The sequence below is a fragment of the Heloderma suspectum genome, chromosome 1 (genome assembly GCF_057233095.1).
Source record: "Heloderma suspectum isolate Gila_16-S chromosome 1, 16-S_ref, whole genome shotgun sequence".
Taxonomy (NCBI): domain Eukaryota; kingdom Metazoa; phylum Chordata; class Lepidosauria; order Squamata; family Helodermatidae; genus Heloderma; species Heloderma suspectum.
In genome coordinates, this window is record NC_139458.1 from 165206072 (window position 1) to 165226450 (window position 20379).

A 20379-nucleotide genomic window follows, 5' to 3' on the forward strand; every position below is an offset into this window, starting at 1 on the left:
CAATTAACAGCTTACAAAGGAAAATGGTAAAGGGTGAGGAATATGCTTACAAAAAGAAATGCTGAATGCTAAAAATATTTTTAGAGGGAGGAAGTACAAATCACAGTTAGCAACTTGATAGTTGCGTGACAGAGAAATAGGAAAGAACTGTCAGGTGCTGATAAGTAATATTCTATCATTGTTGTTTGACCCTTGCCATGACTTGCTGACTCCTTCTTATTATTTGCTGATGATTCAATTAGTCAGTTGATCAGTTAATCAGTATTCACATGTTAGTTGCAAGACTATATAATACGCTGTTTGAGAACTGAAGGGGAGGAGTTTTTTGTACCACAACCCTGACTATTGTGGTTGCATTTGTTTCCTCCTCAACAGCTGTTGAGTTGTGTTCTTTTCTTTTGCCAGTAAAAGTCTCTGAAGGAATTGTACTCTAGGGATGTCAGAGAATTTTGCCACGAATCTCAGGGAGGACGAATGCCAGCGCATTCAGCTCCCAGAAATTGGTGGCGAAACGGTCGCCCCCCCCCCCCCAGGATGGGACTTACCTTGGGCGAATCTCCTTGGCGGCGGTTTGGCGGCGGCGGCGGCCGGTCTTGTGACCAACTGCCATCGCTGCCATTCCCACGTTAAAAAAAAAAAGTGATAGGCTACGTAAAGATTTACATAGCCTGTCACGGCTAGATTTTTTAAAAAATACCGTGGTAGGCTATGTAAATGTTTTCGTAGCCTATCACGGCTGAGTGAAGAAAAAAAAACCCTGCGCGTACGGAAATGGCGGCGCCCATGGGCGCCGCCATTTGCATTCCTTATTTTGGCACGTCTAGTCTACGTAAACATTTACGTAGACTACGGCGAAAATAAGGGGAACGCAAATAGCGTAGACGTGCCAAAATAAGGAACGCAAAATAAGGAACACAAAATAAGGAACGCAAATGGTGGCACCCATGGGCGCCGCCATTAACGTACGCACATTGTTTTTTTTTCACTCAGCCATGATAGGCTACGTAAACATTTACGTAGCCTATCACGGCTGACTGCAGGGACACAAACGGTGGTGGCTACAGCCGCCGCCATTTGCAGTCCCGGCAGGACAGGATTCGCAGCGGGAGGGACAGGGCACGTCCCCCCCGGCCAGAATTTCAGGGGGGAGGGACGGGGCGCCTCCCCCCCAGCCAGAATTTCAGGGGGAGGGACGGACCACCTCCCCCCCACCGCGAATCAAATTTCGTCACCAGTAAGTGACTTTCGTACATCCCTATTGTACTCTGAAACAAATCTGTGATTATTTCTGCAACAATAGACAGCAGCCTCCAAAGTTGGAAGCTGGCAAGTATCCTAATGCAAGGCAGCCGGAGCACGGAGGTGATCCTTGCCTCCATGCTCTGGCTGCCCTGCATTTTTGCTAGACTGGCAACTTTGCCCATCTAGCTGCAGCAGTTTGGAGCAGCAGGAGGGAAAGAGGCTGGGGTGAACATAGACAGCTGAGTAAGGTAGCTTCCCTGGTCTCCTCCCCTTCCTGCCCCTTGGACCACCCCTTTTTCTCTGTCTCTGCATTCCATTTTCTGAATGTGGAGAGGTAGCCGGCACAGTTCTCTCTGTGATGGCTTCCAAGCAGGTTGGGGAGTGTGGTTTACTGGCTCTGAGGTCAGAGCCATCCTGTGGCCCCCCAGACACTGTCTTGGGGCCATATAGGACTGCTTTCCTTAGGAATTAAAGTGCAGCAACATCTCCACTTTCCACTCAGAACTGCCAAACATCTTGCACTTGTACTATATGATCACAGCCATCTTTCACATGTAGGGAACTACCAAAGTAATGCTATCAGTCATACCCCAAACTAGCAGAGAGCCATGTTCCTCGCTCTCCAATATATTCATGTTGTGATAGCATCCCAATGACACACCAATAGCAATCATACAATAAATATTTATTAAAACTAAAAAAACCAGCCTTTTTTAAGGTATAAGCACATGAGACAGAAAATATTTGTTAATATTAGTGCAAAGCCAAATTTTCATGAGTTCAGTTTTTTAGGTTCAGTTTTGTTGTTTCAGGGTGGGGATAAATGAGTAGCGAAGTACTCTTACTTTCCATCTTTCACCCCTATTCACACAGCCATTGTTTTCATTATCTGTTTCTTTCTCTCTCTCTCTCCCTCCCTTAGGGATGGCGGAGAATTTCTCACTGAAACTTCGGGGGGCCGAGCGCCAACGTGTTCGGCCCCCCGAACAAGTTTCGGGGAGAAATTCTCCGTGCCCCCCCACCCCCGCGCCCCCCCCGGGACGGGACTTACCTTTCCCGAATGTCCCTCCCGGCAGCGGGTCCCAGAGGCGGTTCATCGGGTCTTCGTCAGGGGCGGGGGCGGCAGCCGGTCTTTCGACCGGCTGCCGCCGCCGCCATTCCAATAAAAGTTAAAAAAAACAAAACGCCCCCGTGATAGGCTACGTGACGATTAACGTAGCCTATCATGGCTAGATGTGCAAAGTCAGCCGTGATAGGCTACGTAAATCGTCACGTAGCCTATCACGGGTGACTTTAAAAAAAAAAAAGCGCGTACGGCTAATGGCGGCCCCCATAGGGAGCCGCCATTCACGTTCCTTATTTGGTCGCTGTAGTCTACGTAAAGATTACGTAGACTACAGCGAAAATAAGGGCAACGCTATGGGGGCCGCCATTTGCATACGCGCTTTTTTTTTTTTTTAAAGTCACCCGTGATAGGCTACGTGACGATTTACGTAGCCTATCATGGCTGACTTTGCAGATCTAGCCATGATAGGCTACATTAATCGTCACGTAGCCTATCACGGGGGCGTTTTTTTTTTTAACTTTTTATTTCGCAGCTGGGCGAGGCGCCTCCTCCCCGGCCTGAATTTCGGCCGGGCGAGGCAGGAAGCCTCCCCCCCGGCCTGAATTTCGGCCGGGCGAGGAGGGAAGCCTCCCCCCCCGGCCTGAACTTCACGGGGAGAGCAGCGAAGCGCCTCCCTTCCACCGCGAAAAGCTGCGAGACCAGGTAAGTGGCTTTCGTGCACCCCTACCCTCCCTCTCATCTATCTATCTATCTATCTATCTATCTATCTATCTATCTATCCATCCCTGATCATGTGTTGAGGCTTTCCATGTTTACTCAAGCTCCCAATACTGAAAAATTGCATCTGCATCCTAAATAACAGATGTATTATTTAGGTGATATTGATTGGTATGGTATGGTATGGTATGGTATTGGTATGGTATCCTATGCTGTTACTGTACTTCATTCATGGAAATTTGCAGAGGGACCAGATGTCACTGAGTTCCACTTAAAACTCTTCTGTGTTTTCCTATCACTTTTTCCATTTTTTTTTTCACAAGAACTGTTAAGGAAGAAATGATGGATTTGTGACTGACCGCTTTAGAAGCCATCCACCTGGAAGTACCCTTCTTCACCAGTGCACCACTAACCAGAGCATTAGCTAAGAAAAACCTGGCTCTGGTTGACACACCAGAGGTAAAAATCACACACACAAAATTCCCCAAGAGCTCCTTGTCCACAAATCCAGATGTGTCAATAGCAGCAATTTTTGTTTTGCAAAGAGATTTAACACTTGTAAGCTGTGTGCCAAAGAAAAGGATGACAGTTTTCCTTTCTTCAATGCATAACAAGCAGCAATCTCAGACCAGAATGTCAAGCTTTTCTATTATGTCTAAATGTCTATTATTTTCTGTAATAAAATGAAAGCTGGTGTGAATACCTGTGACCAGATGGTCTCCACATACACTATTAAGTGCATGATCAAAAGTGGTCGATGGTGGGTGTTTTTTTCTAACATAGTGCATATTGCCTGTCTAAATACCTTTATTGTTTGGAAGCTGAACAACTCAAGATGGTATAAACTTCCCTAAAGACATCTCTTCAACAACTCATGATGGCATGAACATCCCTAAAGAAGACATCTCTTCCTAGTAGATCAATTTAGGTGAAACTATATTCTTTTACTAGAAAAGGGAAGTTCTCGATAATGGCATGCATTTTTGTTTGTTTTTACTTGCAAATAATGTCAAGCATGCTTAATAACTTCCACCAGTAATTTTATTAGTATGGCTTTCTTCGGGTACATTTGACCCCAATGTCTGACTGGTACAGCCAATTTTTCTATTAATATGCTGGGTTAATGTGCTTACTACTCTAGTTTTAATGTGTTTATCTTTTCTATGTTCAACATTAAGTCTAAGCCATCATGGGGTCCCTTGTAAGGACCAAAAGGCAGGGTACAAGGGTTTTAAATATATATTTTCATAAATTATATGGAGTCAGAGAGGTAGCCAAATTTTTGGATGATTCCATCCAAACTATTCAGATGGTGAAAAGCAAAGCAGACTATGGGCTTCTTCAATCTTCACACAAAGCTTTTATCCTGTGATTGAGATGGCTTTCCCTCGGAATTTTGCCGGCTCTTTACATGATGCCATGAACCCCCAAGGCATCTCCTGCACTATTTTTGCACTCCTTTATTCCATTTTTAAATAGATTGCAGACAATGAGCTATCAAATTATCCCATGGTGTTCTGCTTGAGCTTCCTTCATGAAAAGAGGAAAAAGTGGCAAGAAGAGGAGCAAGATCAATGAAAGATATGGAAGACTCAGATACAGGGAGAAGGAGGGGGGAAGGAGAGGGGGAGCCCATGAAAAAGGGAGCCGTTGTGATCCTGCATTTAAAACGGAAGCAGGAAGCCCTGATTTAAATGCAGGATTTAGGCTGGTATAGAGATGCCCTTTGAAGACCTCCAAAAAAGGATCTCTACAAATCTGGTGAATAAGCACATAACACATTCAATGTAAGCAATTGTGTAGTGATATACATTTGGGTGGTTAAGCCCAGCTTTACATATAATGCTCATAGGATTTAAGATGACTGTATCTTGGGTCCTAAGACACTGTAATATAGATAGTTATTTTGTCTCTTTTCCATGCCCCCAAACATGAATGTATTCAGTTTATGTGAGAGTACTTGAACTCACCCATTCTTACACTTCTTTTACTGTTTCCCTAACTTCTTGGTCCATCTCAAGATTACCCCCAACATTTTGGTCAGGAAGGCAAGAATAGACTCCCAAGACTAACTTACGTTTTGAACTTGGTACTTCCACCCAGCAATTCTGTGGAGGAGTTTGTCCCACTGATACCTATTTTTCCACTGTTATGCCCACTATATTTATGTGCTCTTTTAATGCCAGGCACACCAGTTCCTAAACTTGGTTTTGAGCCTTCTGGCATTAGCATAACACCTATATTGGGACTCTCATTTTTGTCAGCAGTGTGCTTTTTGGCAAACAGGTGACAGATAAGAAAGAAAATCAGTTCTGCAAAACCAGTTTGTTTAAGGGAATTGCCAGATCCATTTTTACAAGTTTACCAAGATGAAAAAAAAAACCCAGCCCCAACACACACACAAAAACTACAAAGCAGCCAACCAGGTATTGTCATCAGCTTGTCAGGTCAAAACCTGATTATTAATTCATCAGATGTCTTAACTAGTGAAGCTGAAGGGCAAACAGCTCTCTGTAGATGCTCCTTCCATTAAGTCAAATGCCATAGGAAGATAGAACGATTAGGAACAAAGAGAATTTTTACTCACTTTTGGCAATTGTACAGTCATGGGAACTGTATCCTTTAAAGCACTGGCATCCCCACATGGTGCACTGTCCATGGCCATTACAGAGATTGGGACACCTGAGTGCTCTGATGATTTTTTTATGCATAGCGGGTAGCTCACGTTTTGAATGAAACCATTTGGTGATGTTTTCTGCTAGCAGTCTTTTTTCGCAGTCATTTTCCAGAAATGCAATAATTGATTCTCCCCATGCAAGGTCATCTTTGATTTGTACATCTAAAAGGCACATTTCAATGGCCACATCCAGCTGGGTGCCGAGAAGCCCCTTACAAGCTGAGCCAATGGCAGAATCTTTGAGAACCTTCTGACAGTTTGCTAAGGCTTTGGCTGAGGTGAGGCCACTTGGAGTAGGCCATGTGACCTGAACTTTAGGCCTCTTCCCTTCAAAATAATCTTCTGGAAAAAAATACGTGAAACTTTCCAAGTCAGCTTGACCCAAGCTTTGAAAAGAAGAAATAGATAAGTATTCCCAATTATCTTGTTGCATTTTTTCTCTTGATAGCTCCTCCCATTGATTAGAGGAGTCAGCAAAGCTTTCATTTTTGGGTTTTTTCAAGGAGATGTCCTGCCTATCTGGTTTTAAGCTATCTCCTGTTTTGGTTGCCTGAAGCAAATGCCATTGGCTAAAAGTTCGGGCTGATAATTTTCCACATTCGTTTCCACATTCAGTTTCCACATTCATGTCATATTCTGTTGTGACATCTAGATATGGGATTACAGACATATACTCCACGTTCTCATAATAGCAATCCAAAGATTGTGGGGGAGAATTCCAAAAATTATGCAGAATATTGACAGACTGCGCATATAATGCATGTTCCCTCTGGCATAGACAGTAATGTTTCCTCTTCTTCCATTCAGACAATGATGGAGTCTTGTCAAATAAACTCATCCCTGGAGCTATTCTGATAAAATAAAAGAGAAGCAGGTCACTTAGGGAGCAATCCTATGTGGCGTGACGGGGGTTGGAGACGACCACCTATCCAGTGCAGGGCAGGAGGACTGGTGAGTAGCGGATCTCCTCCTCGCTCCCCCTGCTCTGCTTTCATGGCTAGAGAGCGATTTCGGCTGTCTAGCTGCAGGACCTCGGAGCTTGGGAAGTGGCGGCCGGACGACACATAGGATGTGTCGTACTGGCATTTCCGACCTCCCCTCCCCAGCCCAACCCCAGGAACGCCCCATTTTTGCTGCTCTGTACTGCTCTTACAAGCACGGAGTGCGGGGCTGATCCGCGCTGCCTATGAGGCGGCATTGGAGGGTGTGGGGGTTGGTTCTCCGGGAACCGACCTATCCTATGGAATCTAGCCACTGACTAGTGGCCAAAGGATTGTGCCCTTAAGCTCAAAGGCTTGATGTCCCACATTGAATCACCTTTGTTAGTTTTATCTATCTTGTAAATACATAACCACATGCTGCAATGTAAGCATTATGAATGCAAAATTCAGTAACAGTTTAGATTACTAATAGGAATCCTTTTGGGGGCAGGGGGGAATAGCATGGATGTTCAAACTGTGACCTGCCAAGTCAGAGGTAGGGATGTATGAAAGTCATTTACCTTTCCGCAGATTATGTTTATGGTTGTGGGGGAGGCGTTCCATCCCTCCCCTTGGAATCCTCGATGGGGGGGGGAGGCGATCCGTTCCTCCCCCCCCCGGAATCCTCGACGGCCGGCTGTACTCTGCGGCAGCTCCGTGGAGCAGCCAGCCAGGCCCAGCCCAGGCCAGAGCCATCCGCAGCTGGATTTCCGGCCGCGGAGGGCTCTGAGTAAAAAACAAACAAACACGCGTACGCAAATGGCGGCGGCTGTGGCCGCCACCATTTGCGTTCCTTATTTTTTGCCATCTTCGTCTACGTAAATATTTACATAGACTATTACGGTGAAAATAAAGGGGAACGCAAATAGCGTAGCAGGCGCTATTTGCATCCCTTTTTGATTCACCGTGTTAGCCTACGTAAATATTTATGTAGGCTAAAACGGCGAATCAAAAAGGAACGCAAATAGCGCCCACTACACTATTTGCGTTCCCCTTTGTTTTCGTCGTAATAGTCTATGTAAATATTTTCATAGACTAAGACGGCGAAAAATAAGGAACGCAAATGGCGGTGGCCATAGCCGCCGCCATTTGCATATGCATTTTTTTTTAAACCCAGCCATGATAGGCTATGTAAATCTTTACGTAGCCTATCATGTCCCTGTAAAAAAATAATAAAAAAACCCCCTCCAGACTGCAAATGGCGGTGGTGGCAGCCGGTTGGAAGACCAGCCCCCGCAGCTGCCACCGCAGCCACCACCCGGAACATCTGCCCCAGGTAAGTCTCATCCCAGGGGGGATCCGTGGGGGGGGCGGGGGAATGGCAGGCTGTTCCGCCACAGATTTCGGGGGGCCGAATGCACTGGCATTCGGCCTCACCGAGATCCGTGGCGGAATTCTCTGACATCCCTAGTCAGAGGCTGCCCACCAACCAGGATAAGCTGAAGCCAAGTTTCACTGAGGTTTTCATTGCAGCTGCTTGTCTCTTCAGCAATGTTCTTCAGTGCCTGTCATGAAAACGTCAACGTAAACTCCCAGGGCAGCACCACAGCTTAAATTTCAAGGAGCCTGTTTCAGCAGAAACCTTTGAATTGCCAAACATCTCACTGATACAGAGCATGTGCAAGCCCAGCCTCCCTGCTACCTAAGAATGCTTCTTTTTTTCCTGTTCATACTGTGCAGTCATTCTTTTGGTTGCAGTACAACTAGACTAGAAGTGCGCAAGGAGTTGAATTTTAATTTAAAAGTCTTTCAAGTTGTCTCCCCCATGGCAGCTGCAACACAAAACACATGGAACTACAATATTCTGCAATATAATCAAGTCTAACCATCTCTGGTTTAAGAAAATGAAGCCTGCATTCCATGCATTTTCTTCCTGATTGGATGCATGCAGGGTGATAACCAAGTTATCACTTAGCATAATGTGGACTTAACCCCCTGCCAAAAGATGAAAAGTTTACCAAACATCTGCTCCTTATTGCAGTAATTGAAATATCCTCCTTCCTACTTAGCAGGACATTATTACAGATGAAGTTACTGGTTTATGAAGCAGTCATGTGCACACTGTCATAAATCGTTGCTTGCTAATGGTTGTCGGTATTTATCTTTAGGTTAAAGAGTTGCACAGAATAACTTGGACTTCAAGCAATTTGAAGTCCACACTCAAAAAGGCCCATGGCTCACTGGTAGATCCCCTGTTTTGCATGGAAAAAGTCCCCCAGGTTCAATTTCTGGCATCTCCAGGTAGTGCAGGAAAAGTTCCTGCTGCCTGAAACCCTGGAGAGCCACTGCCCATCAGTGTTTACAGTACTGGGCTAGATGGAATGGAACAAGGATCTGACTCAGTATAAGGCAGCTTACTATGTTCCTACAATCCTTTTTTAAAAGGTGAAATACTGGTCAGCTATTTGATGGGGAAGGGGAATGTTGGGGTTACTGAATCCAGCTGAAGCAGCAGAGAGTTTTCTTTTTGAAGAAGTGAATTCAGCCTCAAGAATCCCTTCTAAATGGCTGACCAGTAGGATGATGGCTTTTAGAATGGGGCCCGTGTGCAGTCTCAGTTATTTGATTAGGCACCCACATGAATTTTCCACTGAGCCTTCTGCATGTGTCTGGCCCCTACCTGTATAGGGGTAGCAGAAATGTAGAAATGAATGACTCTGAAAACTTCTATACTTGCGTGACTAACAAACAAAAGCATAAATCCTACCACATTGATCTTAAAGTATGAATGTGTTTTGGTAAGGTGGAAATATTGAACTGTATCAGCAGGATGATAGCACCAATCCTAGAATTCATCTGGAAAAATAATTTCTGCTAACCTTTAAAAAAAAAATCCACTGAGCAGAAAAAGAATAGATATTAGTAGCATTTTGACAGAGTGAAATGCAATACCATGGCTGTATCACTGCAATTTGATCTTGTTTAAAAGCAAAATTCATTATGATAAGAAATTTTAATAATTGGTTCCTATTATTATTATCATTCTTCTTATTATTGCTTGACATAGCTATGGGGCATCGTCAGTTTTACAGCTGCAATTAACAAATGCTGGGGAATAAAAGAACAGAACCGGTAGCAGGTGAACTATTCAGAATGAAAATGCTTCCATAGTTACTGTCTCCATTGTTCTGTCTTATTTCATAAGCATGCTAGTGGGTCTGAAAAGGTGTAAAGCTTCATTATTTCTATACACAACTCTGCTGCATTTTCTACGTGGTTGTCGCGAATGACACATAAGTCAGTTTTTCATTTCCCACATCTGACAGGCTGCTTAACAAGATCAGCCTCGGATGGCCTTCTCTCTGTCCCATCAGCCAGGACAGCTAGACTGGTGGGGACGAGGGAGAGGGCCTTCTCTGTGGTGGCCCCCACTTTGTGGAACTAACTCCTTCCCTAGGGAACTCCACCATGCCCCCTCTTTAATGAGTTTCCGCCACGCGTTGAAAATGTGGTTGCTCAGGCAGGCATTTGGGGGTGGGTTAGGGTATTTTTAGAAATATGATGTTTTTACTGTAGAATGTTATTGTTTTAAAGTGTTCTATTATACACTTTGTACATCACCCAGAGTGGCTGGGTGACCAGCCAGATGGGTGATTAATAAATTTAATAAGTAAATAAATAAATCTGTAACTCAAATGTAAAACTGGTATAGGCTAAAACATTTTAAAGCCCTGCATTAAAAACCTTCACGAATGACACATGCCAGGCTAACAGGCATTCTTAATGTTACTTGGAGAAGTGCCCTCAGGAAAGCTGAACTTAGAATGGTTTGGCAGGTGGTCCAAATCCATGTTGTGCAGATAATCCCTAATGCAAGGGTGGACAACTTGTGACCCTACAGATGTCTTGGCCTTCCATCAGCCCTAGCCAGTACAGCCAATGGTGACGGACCTTGGGAGATGTAGGCCAAAACATCTGGAGGGCCACAAGTTGCCTTTGTTGTTGTTGTTGTTGTTGAGTCGTTCAATCATGTCCGACTCTTTGTGACCCCATGGACCATAGCACGCCAGGCCTTCCTGTCCTCCGCTCTCTCCCGGAGCGTGCTCAAGTCCACATTCATTGCATCAGTGATGCTATCTAGCCATCTCATCCTCTGCTGTCCCCTTCTCCTTTTGCCTTCAGTCTTTCCCAGCATCAGGGTCTTTTCCAGAGAGTTTTCTCTTCGCATTAAGTGGCCAAAATATTTGAGCTTCAGCTTCAGTATCTGTCCTTCCAATGAGCAGTCAGGGTTGATTTCCTTTAGGATTGACTGTTTTGACCTCCTTGCCCTAACAACTGAATGCTGAAGGATAGGGTACAGATTACTTCAGAAGGACTTTGGCCTAACGCACACGTTTATGGGTTCTGATTTCCTTCCTGAGGTGGAGGGAAAGGTTGGCACTGTTCCTTTTCACCACAATGCCTCCCATAATGTGTGATGTGAGGACTGCACATATGGCTATAGACATATTGCACCAGTTCTTTGTGATTATTATCCTTCAAAAAAGCAAGGGCAAGGATTTCATGTACTGGTCCATCTCATGTACTTGTGCAACCCATATGTCACACATTACATCTAGCATATAGGTGCATAGCAGAGGTAAGGCTGAAAAAGGCTCTGTAAGATCGGGTGCCGGCTGCTGCAGAGTTTGGGCAGAATGAAATATTCCACTCCACCAAAGCTCCAGAGTTGATTGCAGAAGCTGAAAGTGCTTCTGCAGGTCACTGCACATAAGCAGAGTGTATTAACCACACCCTTGCTGCCTCGGTTTTGGGTTCTGCTGATGTAGTACACCACAAGTCCTTGGCCACAGCTACAGCAAGCCGGATTCCGGCTGAACATCAGGGAAAATATCCTGACTGTTAGAGCAATATGACAATGGAAACAGTTACCTAGGGAGGTGGTGGGTTCTCCCAGGCTGGAGGCATTCAAGATGAAGCTGGGCAGCCACTTGTCAGGGATGCTCTGACTTGGATTCCTGCACTGAGCAGGGGGTTGGACTCAATGGTCTTATAGGCCCCTTCCAACCCTACTATTCTATGATCTCAACACAGTTTTAGGGAGAGGTGATTGGAAGCAGTCTCTTTAATGCATCAAAGACCAGGGATGGGCGGTAAGAGTCTGTTCCAGCCTAGCAGATTACATTGCTCCTAAACCTCCCATTCTAGTCACTCTGGGATGCATTCCGATCCCTAGTGCAGCAAGAAGGCCATGTTTAATATCCTCTTCACTGCATCTGTGTTGGGATGCATCACGCTACCAGTAGTGATGGATGAATCAGTCGATGTCTGGCTGATAGTACTTTTGCATTTATTCAATCATAAGTCAGTTCCATCTAATTTCAGCATCTATCTGCTTTTTTTAATGCACATTTTTTCAACTTTCCCTAATATACACATTTGTGTATTCAACTTTACCCAATATATGCATTTTTGTGTGCAGTTTTTGAGCTGAGAACTGCCCTGAAAATTTAAGAGAAGTTTGCAATCCAAAGGATACCTGTGCTATGATCCACATATTAGTGTGGGAAAGGCCAATCCACTTAAAAATGCAAACCAAGCAAAACATTGACCCATCCATCCTTAACTAGCAGCACCCAGCTGCTTAGGCTGTGCAGACACATCAAATGGGGCATTCAAACACAGCCCCCTCACTGCATCAGAGATTGAGGATGGGATGTGGGGGTTCCAGCACAGCCCAGAGCTGTGCTAGAAGCTTAGAATACAGTTTGCATGCCTGAGGCCTGGGAAATAAAAACATACACATATACACATTCTGGAGAGCTCCCTTTTTTCTAGTGCTAGCCTAGAAGCCTCAAGAAAGTACTAGGTCCAGAGTCCAGTTTGGAAATGGTTCTACCCACATGGGATGCCCTGATCCCATTACCATCAGAAGCAAAGGTGATAAGAACAAAAGAAGCAGCCTTCTCTGGAACTCCCTGCCCCAGGAAATACATCTACCCCTCCCCATTATTGGTTTTCCACCACCCCTTAGAAATGGTTTTGTGGGGGTTTTGGCCTAACCTTTGTATGATTTTCTTTGCCCACCTTCCAAAATATACTTTTAAAAAAGCCTTACTGCTGTCTCTTTTGTGATATTTTAATTGTTATATAATTTAATTTGTTTTAATGGATGATGTCAGACACCTTGAGTGGAAAGGTGAAATAAAAATATCCACATAAATGAATAAACCCTGTCCCATCCTTTGAACCCAGTATCTCAGTAATTGTATGAACCTCTGTTTCTTGTAAACTTCTTCTGAAGTATCTACTCATGACCACTGGGCTAAATGGCATATGCTTCATAGTCCACAAGGTTAGAAGATTTATTATATCTTCTGAACTTTCAATAGATTTTGCAGGAATATCTCTAAAATTAATTATAACCTTTAGTTTAGTTTAGTTTAGTTTAGTTTGGTTTGGTTTGGTTTGGTTTGGTTTGGTTTGGTTTGGTTTGGTTTGGTTTAGTTTAGTTTAAAAAAAAAAAATCACCTTCTGAGAATTTATCACAACAGAGCAGTTTATTGGCAACAACTCAGTGGAATCCTAAAGTGGAATTCAGATGCCAGATTCCTGGCATCTGTCCTTGCCAGAGCCAATTAGGATTGGTCCCTGACACATCTGAGTGTGGTCCTGATAGGATCTGTCCCCCACCCCTTCCCACAACAGGTAACGTGTGCCCTCCTAAATGACTCTCTAACTTACTAAGGTGGGAGTGCAGTCGGGGGAGGGGAGCTCTAGGGGTTGTGTTATTCCTTGGACATTGCCATGAGACTGAAAAGCAATACCCAGAGATATTAGAAGAATGGAAGTGTAGTTCCCATAGGTTATGGCTTCTCTGGAAACTGCTGTGTATGCAGGCAACTACATCCATGTCATAACAGAAACTACCCTGAGCCCTTGCCTCAGGAAGGGCTCGAATTGGACAGTGCAGTCAGGGCACAACCCACTCTAGACTGAGTTTAGAAGCCAGATAATTTTGTCAAATACATGGAGGATGTTTGGGAAAAATAATCTGGAATTATTTCCAGACAGTTCGTACATGTGTTCGCCATTAGAAATAATTATGTTTTCAAAAACATGAGGTATTAGGATGGGTGCATCTGTGCAGGGGGATATGGCCGTGTGTGTGTAGACTCAATTATTAATGTTTGGATTCTAGTTCTTTATAATTCTTTGAAATTGGGAAATACTTACATTCAGTGCTTTGGCTGTCATTTGAACAACAATATTAAAGGAGCTTTCTGTGTCCTATTATCTATTATTTAACATAATAGACATAGTTAACTAGACTATGACATTTTTGCTACAATTTTTTTCCACATCTTGTCAAAATCTGCCCTCGACTTCCATAGTCACATACTTGTAGTTAGTGTTTGGGAAATAAGGAAAAGAGGAAATGTCAAACCTTTACTTTATGTCTTGCATCAGGATTTTTCAGAGTGGGTTGAGAACTGTACTTTCTAACAGTCTGAGAGAGATTGCAGCACAGCTGGTAATATGACATCATTTGAGAATATGAAACTTCTTTCAATGTGCATTGAAAGTAGCTAAGAACATGTGTTATGCAAATTGTTTTGAGGTGTCTCAAAGGTCTGTGCATTTCCTTTAGTCAGGGTAAGGCAGCACTTTCCATTGCATCATTAAATGAGCACTCTTTGAAGAGCCTGTGTAGAACCCTTTTATACTGGCAGCTTATTTGGGGGTATATCCCTTACCATTGGAAACCTTACCTCCACGCTGCTATGAAGTCCTCCTCAGACATACTATTTTGGCGAAAAAGCAAAGGGCTCCCATCAGTCCCATGGAAGTCATTCTGACTATTTCTGTCAAAGATGCCACATAAACCTCTGGTGCTGTTAAAATCAATGCTTGGTGCCCTTACTGTCAAACTCATTCCCCAGTCACTTACATCAGCTCGAACAAATGCTCCTGAGGGGAATGAGATCTGGAAAAGCAGAAAATCTGGTGAATTGAATGCACTGGCAAATATATACTGTTTTTCTACCAGTAAAAGCACCATACACACAAATGCAGCAGTGCTAGAATGATGGAGGAAAGCTTTGTAGGGGAACTTGGTGAAATCCATAAACCCTCCTGAATTTTAGCCAAATCTTAGCCCTTAATAGCAGCCCCCGGTACTAAGTGGGTCAGCACAAAAGGCAGGGGGATGCCTCTGCTCCCCCACCTTGTCATTTGAGCACAGAAACATTACACATGCAAAATAAATAAGTCAAAACAAGAGGCTGTCCATGGCATCAGTAACTGAATATTACTGTTAAATATATTGAAAATAGTTGTACAAAATATAATTTGCAATTATGCATAAGGATTTTAAAGTAATGCTGATAGTGTGAAAAAAATCATGGTAATCTGTAATTAACATTTCAGATTACTGATCATATTCATTTCAAGCTTTACCAATGGTACTTTACTGGCTGAAACTGTCAACATGGCTATAAAATCATGACTATAAAACCAAAAAAATGACTTTTGTCTCTCCCTTTCTCTCTCTCTTTTTATAAACTGCAAATACTTTCAAAGAGTTTCCTTCAGTTTGAAGGAAGCATTTCATTTCCCCTATAAGGCCAATTTATCCAGAAAATGATTGCATTTTAAACAGAATAGCACACTTGTCTCATTATAGAAGTAGCTTAGGTTGATCCTTTGAAAGTGGGGTAAACCTTATTCAGAATCAAGGCAAGAAATGGACCATATAATTTTACTGGAAATGCTGGGTTAGCTTCAATCATATAAAGACTTAATCTTGATAGGAATTCTCTTACATGTATCCCTAGGATTTTAAATGCTTTTATATCCTGCCTGTCTTCCATGATGGAAGTCATAGCAGTGTCCCCTACACCTCCCAAAGATCCACCAGTGTAGCATGCCAATGATACTCCATAGTTACACAAGTGTTATGTTACATTAGCACAACAGCTATCCTAGCATGGCAGTGCCAGTAGAAGGAGCAAAAATGGGCAACATTGGGGTGTGGCAGGAGGTGGGGGGCCTTAGTTGGAATCCTATGCTGACAGGAAAGTTTGTACTTCCCTAACACTGTGTATTGGCCCCAGGCCTGTAACCAAGTCACCTGTAGTTTTAGAGGGGACTAGAGATCCATAATGCTTTGCTTAATTTCATTATTAGTGCAATTCCCTTGCTATTGGGTCTCTGAGCATGTGAGATGAGTCAAACATCAATAGCACTGCGTCAGCACATTCCATGTTAATGAAGGCCAGTATCTTATCAGGGCCTAGGATATGCCTGAGAAGTGAAGCTATGTTTATGCCGAGCTACAGGTGGCTGTGCTGGGAAAGTTCTGATTGTTTTCCTTCTGAACAAGCACTGTTAGCCCATGTTGAAAAGGTTGCAGATGGATGCTAATTAACACTTGCTGCTGTCATGCTGCCTCAGTGCTGACATGTATGGTGTAAAACCCATTTTACCCCATGGCTCTGGGTTCAGAGAAGCTGTCTGATCCAACCATTGGGTACGCCTGTGTGCTGTAAGTACTCAATAGTACTCCTTGGAAGTAAACCTGGATCTGATTTATCACTATCTTGGCACCTCTAAATTAAGAGGCCTACTGCAGGGGCAATACACACTGGTATAATATGACTGCTGCAAGTGTGGTGGTGTAAGCCAAAATACTTAACTGGTTGGTTCTGTTGCACTGGCAGCAACAAATGGAAAGACAGAAAGACAGGTGGGAGGTCTATCTCTTTTCCATCTGTCACCTGGGAAACATAATGTTTCCAAAGGCTACTGACCTGCTTCCCACTGCCATCAGGACATCTAGAGCCAGAATCCAGATAAGTGGGTGGGAGGGGTTTGGGGGAGGTAAGAGGGATGGGGGAAGGTTTTTGGAGGCCCATGAATGGCTGAGAGAGAGTGGGGAATGAGGCTGATGGGGGGTGAGTATAGGAGGAGCCATTAAGATTCAGTGTGGTGTTGTGGAAGGATTTAACTCCCTGTGGCCCCAATATTCCCTGTATAGGTCACACTAGCATCCAATTTGGTTCATACATGGTGAAAGACCCACATGGGCCCAGGTAACTTTAAGAACTATCTCCTTCCATATGAACCTGTCCAAATACTAAGACCAACATCAATGACACTTTTCTGTGTTCCTCTGCCACTGAAGTTTGGTTGGGAACATGGGAGGGACAGGAATTTGTCTTTCATCACCTTTGGAATGTCCTCCTGAAAGAAGTCCATCCAGATCCACCCTTACTTGCCTTTAGTGGGAAGATGGTCTTTTGCCAGTCTTGTTGAAGTGCTCTAACTGCTTAGCTGCCTTTTTCTAACTTACATTGAATTTACTGGAAGCATTCAAGATGAGGCTGGACAGCCATCTGTCAGGGATGCTCTGACTTGGATTCCTGCATTGAGCAGGGGGTTGGACTCGATGGCCTTGTAGGCCCCTTCCAACCCTACTATTCTATGATTCTAGATTCTATTTTATTGTTTTCATTTCATAAGCTAATATAATGATCTTTTCCATAGAAGATCCTTTCCATGGTACAAATACATAGAAATAAATACATAAATAAATAATTGGGTTCAGGAAAAAAAACTTGTACTCCCCCCTTTTCTTCATTTGGGGGGGAATAGATTGGGTTTTTGAAGTCAATTATAAGCCTCATTGGTGAGAGGCATTTCCCCATCCCTACCTCATGGGATGACTTCAACATACTCCATCTTCCACAACACCCCAAAGAAAGGGGTGGGTGAGCAGAGCAAACAACTCCTTTGCCACCCAAAATTAGTTTTGCACCCCTCCTCAAACATAAGCTGTGGTTTTGTAGCTGTGACTTCACCATCTTCCCAGGGTGGAATTTAAACCCCCATTTTCTGTCAGCCGCTGCAGTGATCCTTCCAACTGAGTTACCAGGTAGTTCCTTATGATGCCTGGGAACATGCTGTTAAACTGTCCTTTCTTCATGTACTTTCCTTTGCAAACTGCTTGTTCCTCACACACAGGCACTAACACATACAAGTTTTATGTAGTGCTGTCCTGGGGCCCATTAGTTTTTCATACATGCATGCCCCCGACTCTTTGGAATATTGGGTTTGCTGCCTTTTGAGTGTAGGTTGGCATTAGAGGGGTGCAATTTAAGCTAAAGCACAGTTATCCTGAAATAAAATGAGGTGGTGAAACGTGCCGACACATTTGACACTTAAATATTAATTCTTTACATGATAAACCAATCTGAACATATTTGTGCCTGGAACAGAACACTATAGACATGTAATTAGGCATGGGCAAGAATTTCTTCCCCATTCAGGCAGACAGATTTGAATGCTTAGCTCTTAAAATCTTTGTTTGAATCCCCATGTGTTGAACCATATTTGTGGTACTGAATTAGGGTTGTAACCTCTCTCTTTTTCTGATAAGCCCCTCATCTTTAACATGGCAGGCAGGTACAACATGGTTCTCTCCACTGCTGGGAATAGCAGTGTATTTTGAATCCACTGAATATTGAATCTGGCCAATGCAGAAGGGTGAGAATTTCATTTTTGTTCATTTTTTAATAAGACTTTATCCAAATTCTCAAATTTCTTCATATACAGAATAGAAAAAAGTTGAGATTTCAAAAATGTGAATGCAGAAGAATGCGAAACTGACAAATGTGTCCGTCCCTAACCAAGGACATGTTATGCCCTTTGTACCATCCTCTGTTTGTTTGTTTGTTTGGTTATTACATTTCTGTACTACCCAGTAGCTGAAGCTCTAAAGTGGAGATTGAAGAGAAATAGAATTGAGTCTTGAGTGTGGCACAATTTCACACAATAAACCTATGACTGAGCAGACAACTCTTGAACTCCAATCCCCAGACTTTATGTGCAGTATTCCATCCCTTGGAAGACACTGATGGTTGTTATGCTTAGTGGACTTAATCCCAGTCAGCACAGCCTAGCACACATAACAGTGACTGGTCAATCAGCTTGACAAGGAATACTAGAACTTATGCATTCCTATATTATAGAAGTCATCTCACTCTATTTACATAGCTGGTCCTCCTGTCAGGCATATGCCTATTCTCAAATAAATAAATAAACTAATATACGCACAGTAATTTTGTTTCCTCCGTAGGACTTCATGATTCTGACATTTTGTTGTGACGAGGCTCTGATGCTTTTAATTATCAACTGAGGTTTGGTTCCCAGAAATTGCTTGTTGCACATGTCGAGGACAACAATGTCATTATCTTCCCATGCAGCTATGCCACAGTTACAGGCAACAGAAAGGGGATGGCTGCCGCAGTTCCACTGACGTACATGCACCTCAAACACACGGTTAAGGCTCTTGTACAGAACAAAAGTTCCAACAATGCCGTTATCATAATGCCTAAGCAATCAAAAGAATAACACAAAGGGAGGATTTATAGAATAGTCTGCCTCACTGTTTTGATTTGCTCATTTTTACTTTTAGCAACAAGCCTTCTTAATTAGACCAGTATGGTGGCTGGCCTCATAGGGGAAAGAAAATAATAAACACTTGGTGAGGAAACACTTTTTCATCAATATAAGCAAACTAACACCATTGGCATTATTAGCTGCAAATGCATAAGAATTCATGTGAGGAGCTTATAGCTGTCTAAGAGCTGCTGCTATGGCAACAGGCGTGGATAAGAAGGATAAACATTTGATAAAAGTAAATGGGAAAATATCTCTGCCTGCAGGCCGTAATAAATATGTTTTAGTTGTAACTGGATGCATAGTGTTCTTCAAAGCAAAATCAGTGCTCAAATAACATCTCCTGTGACTAATCACCCACTTTTACAAGGTTGACTATGGCTAGGTGAATGTTCTATATGAAAAATTAGGACTCCGCCAGAATCCTGTTAAAGTGAAGGCATGTATTTATTTTTTCTTCAGAGTGGAACACCTTTGCTATAAATGTAAGTTTTACTGTTAACTGGATTTGCAGCTGGCATATGGTTGTGTGCTGAACAATTTGGAATTTGTACTCTTCTCCCCTGCAAATGAGCATCCGTCTTCCAGAGATTAAGGATGTTGGAGAAATCTGCAATGGAATCAAATGAGTTCAGATTTTTATGAATTCAACCCGTGGATTCTGCAGTGGAATGGCTTTTCCTGCACAGTTGCACAGATTCCGTGGACATCCGTTCTGTGCAGATCCATTTTTTTTTAAACTTCCCCAGATTTTATGCAAATTTAGTTGTAGAAAAATTCATAAATAAAAAATGACTGGCTGAAAGTGCAGATTTCCCCATAGGCTAAAGGATTAAAATGTGTGGCTTGGGGAGATTAGTGCATTGGGGGGGGGGGGGATTTGCATATTTCTGCAAGTGCAAATTTGTGCAAACACGAATTTCCATGAATGCGAATTTGCACAGATTTGGGACACTGGGAAAAATCCGATTCTGCCAATGAGCAGATGATAGAATGACAGAATGAAAGGCAGCTGACAATCTGTGAAACACGGACAGAATGGATTTTACAAAACCCATCCCTACCAGAGATCACTATGGAAGTGATTTGGTTACTGTTCAAGACCACATTCCAACCTGGTAGTTTATGCACACACTTTTATTCAGCTATGGATGATGTGTGTTGCATTATTTTCAGGAATGCTGATTCCATGTGGATAGGGGTGTATGAACCCCACTCACCTTCATCTGCTGGGAGGTCTGTGGCAGGGAGGGAGGTGATCTGGTTCTCCCCCCGGAATCCTCCCCGGCTGGATC

General features: G+C 43.3%; 1 protein-coding gene across 1 annotated transcript in view; it reads right to left on the reverse strand.

Moving 5' to 3' along the window:
• LOC146358384 (von Willebrand factor D and EGF domain-containing protein-like) overlaps window positions 1-20379 on the reverse strand; it is a 431792-nt gene that overhangs the window by 279792 nt on the left and 131621 nt on the right. Inside the window, 3 exon segments of the mRNA XM_084809588.1 lie at window positions 5613-6553; window positions 14395-14609; window positions 18740-19016. Coding sequence (XP_084665714.1) covers window positions 5613-6553; window positions 14395-14609; window positions 18740-19016 — 1433 coding nt within the window.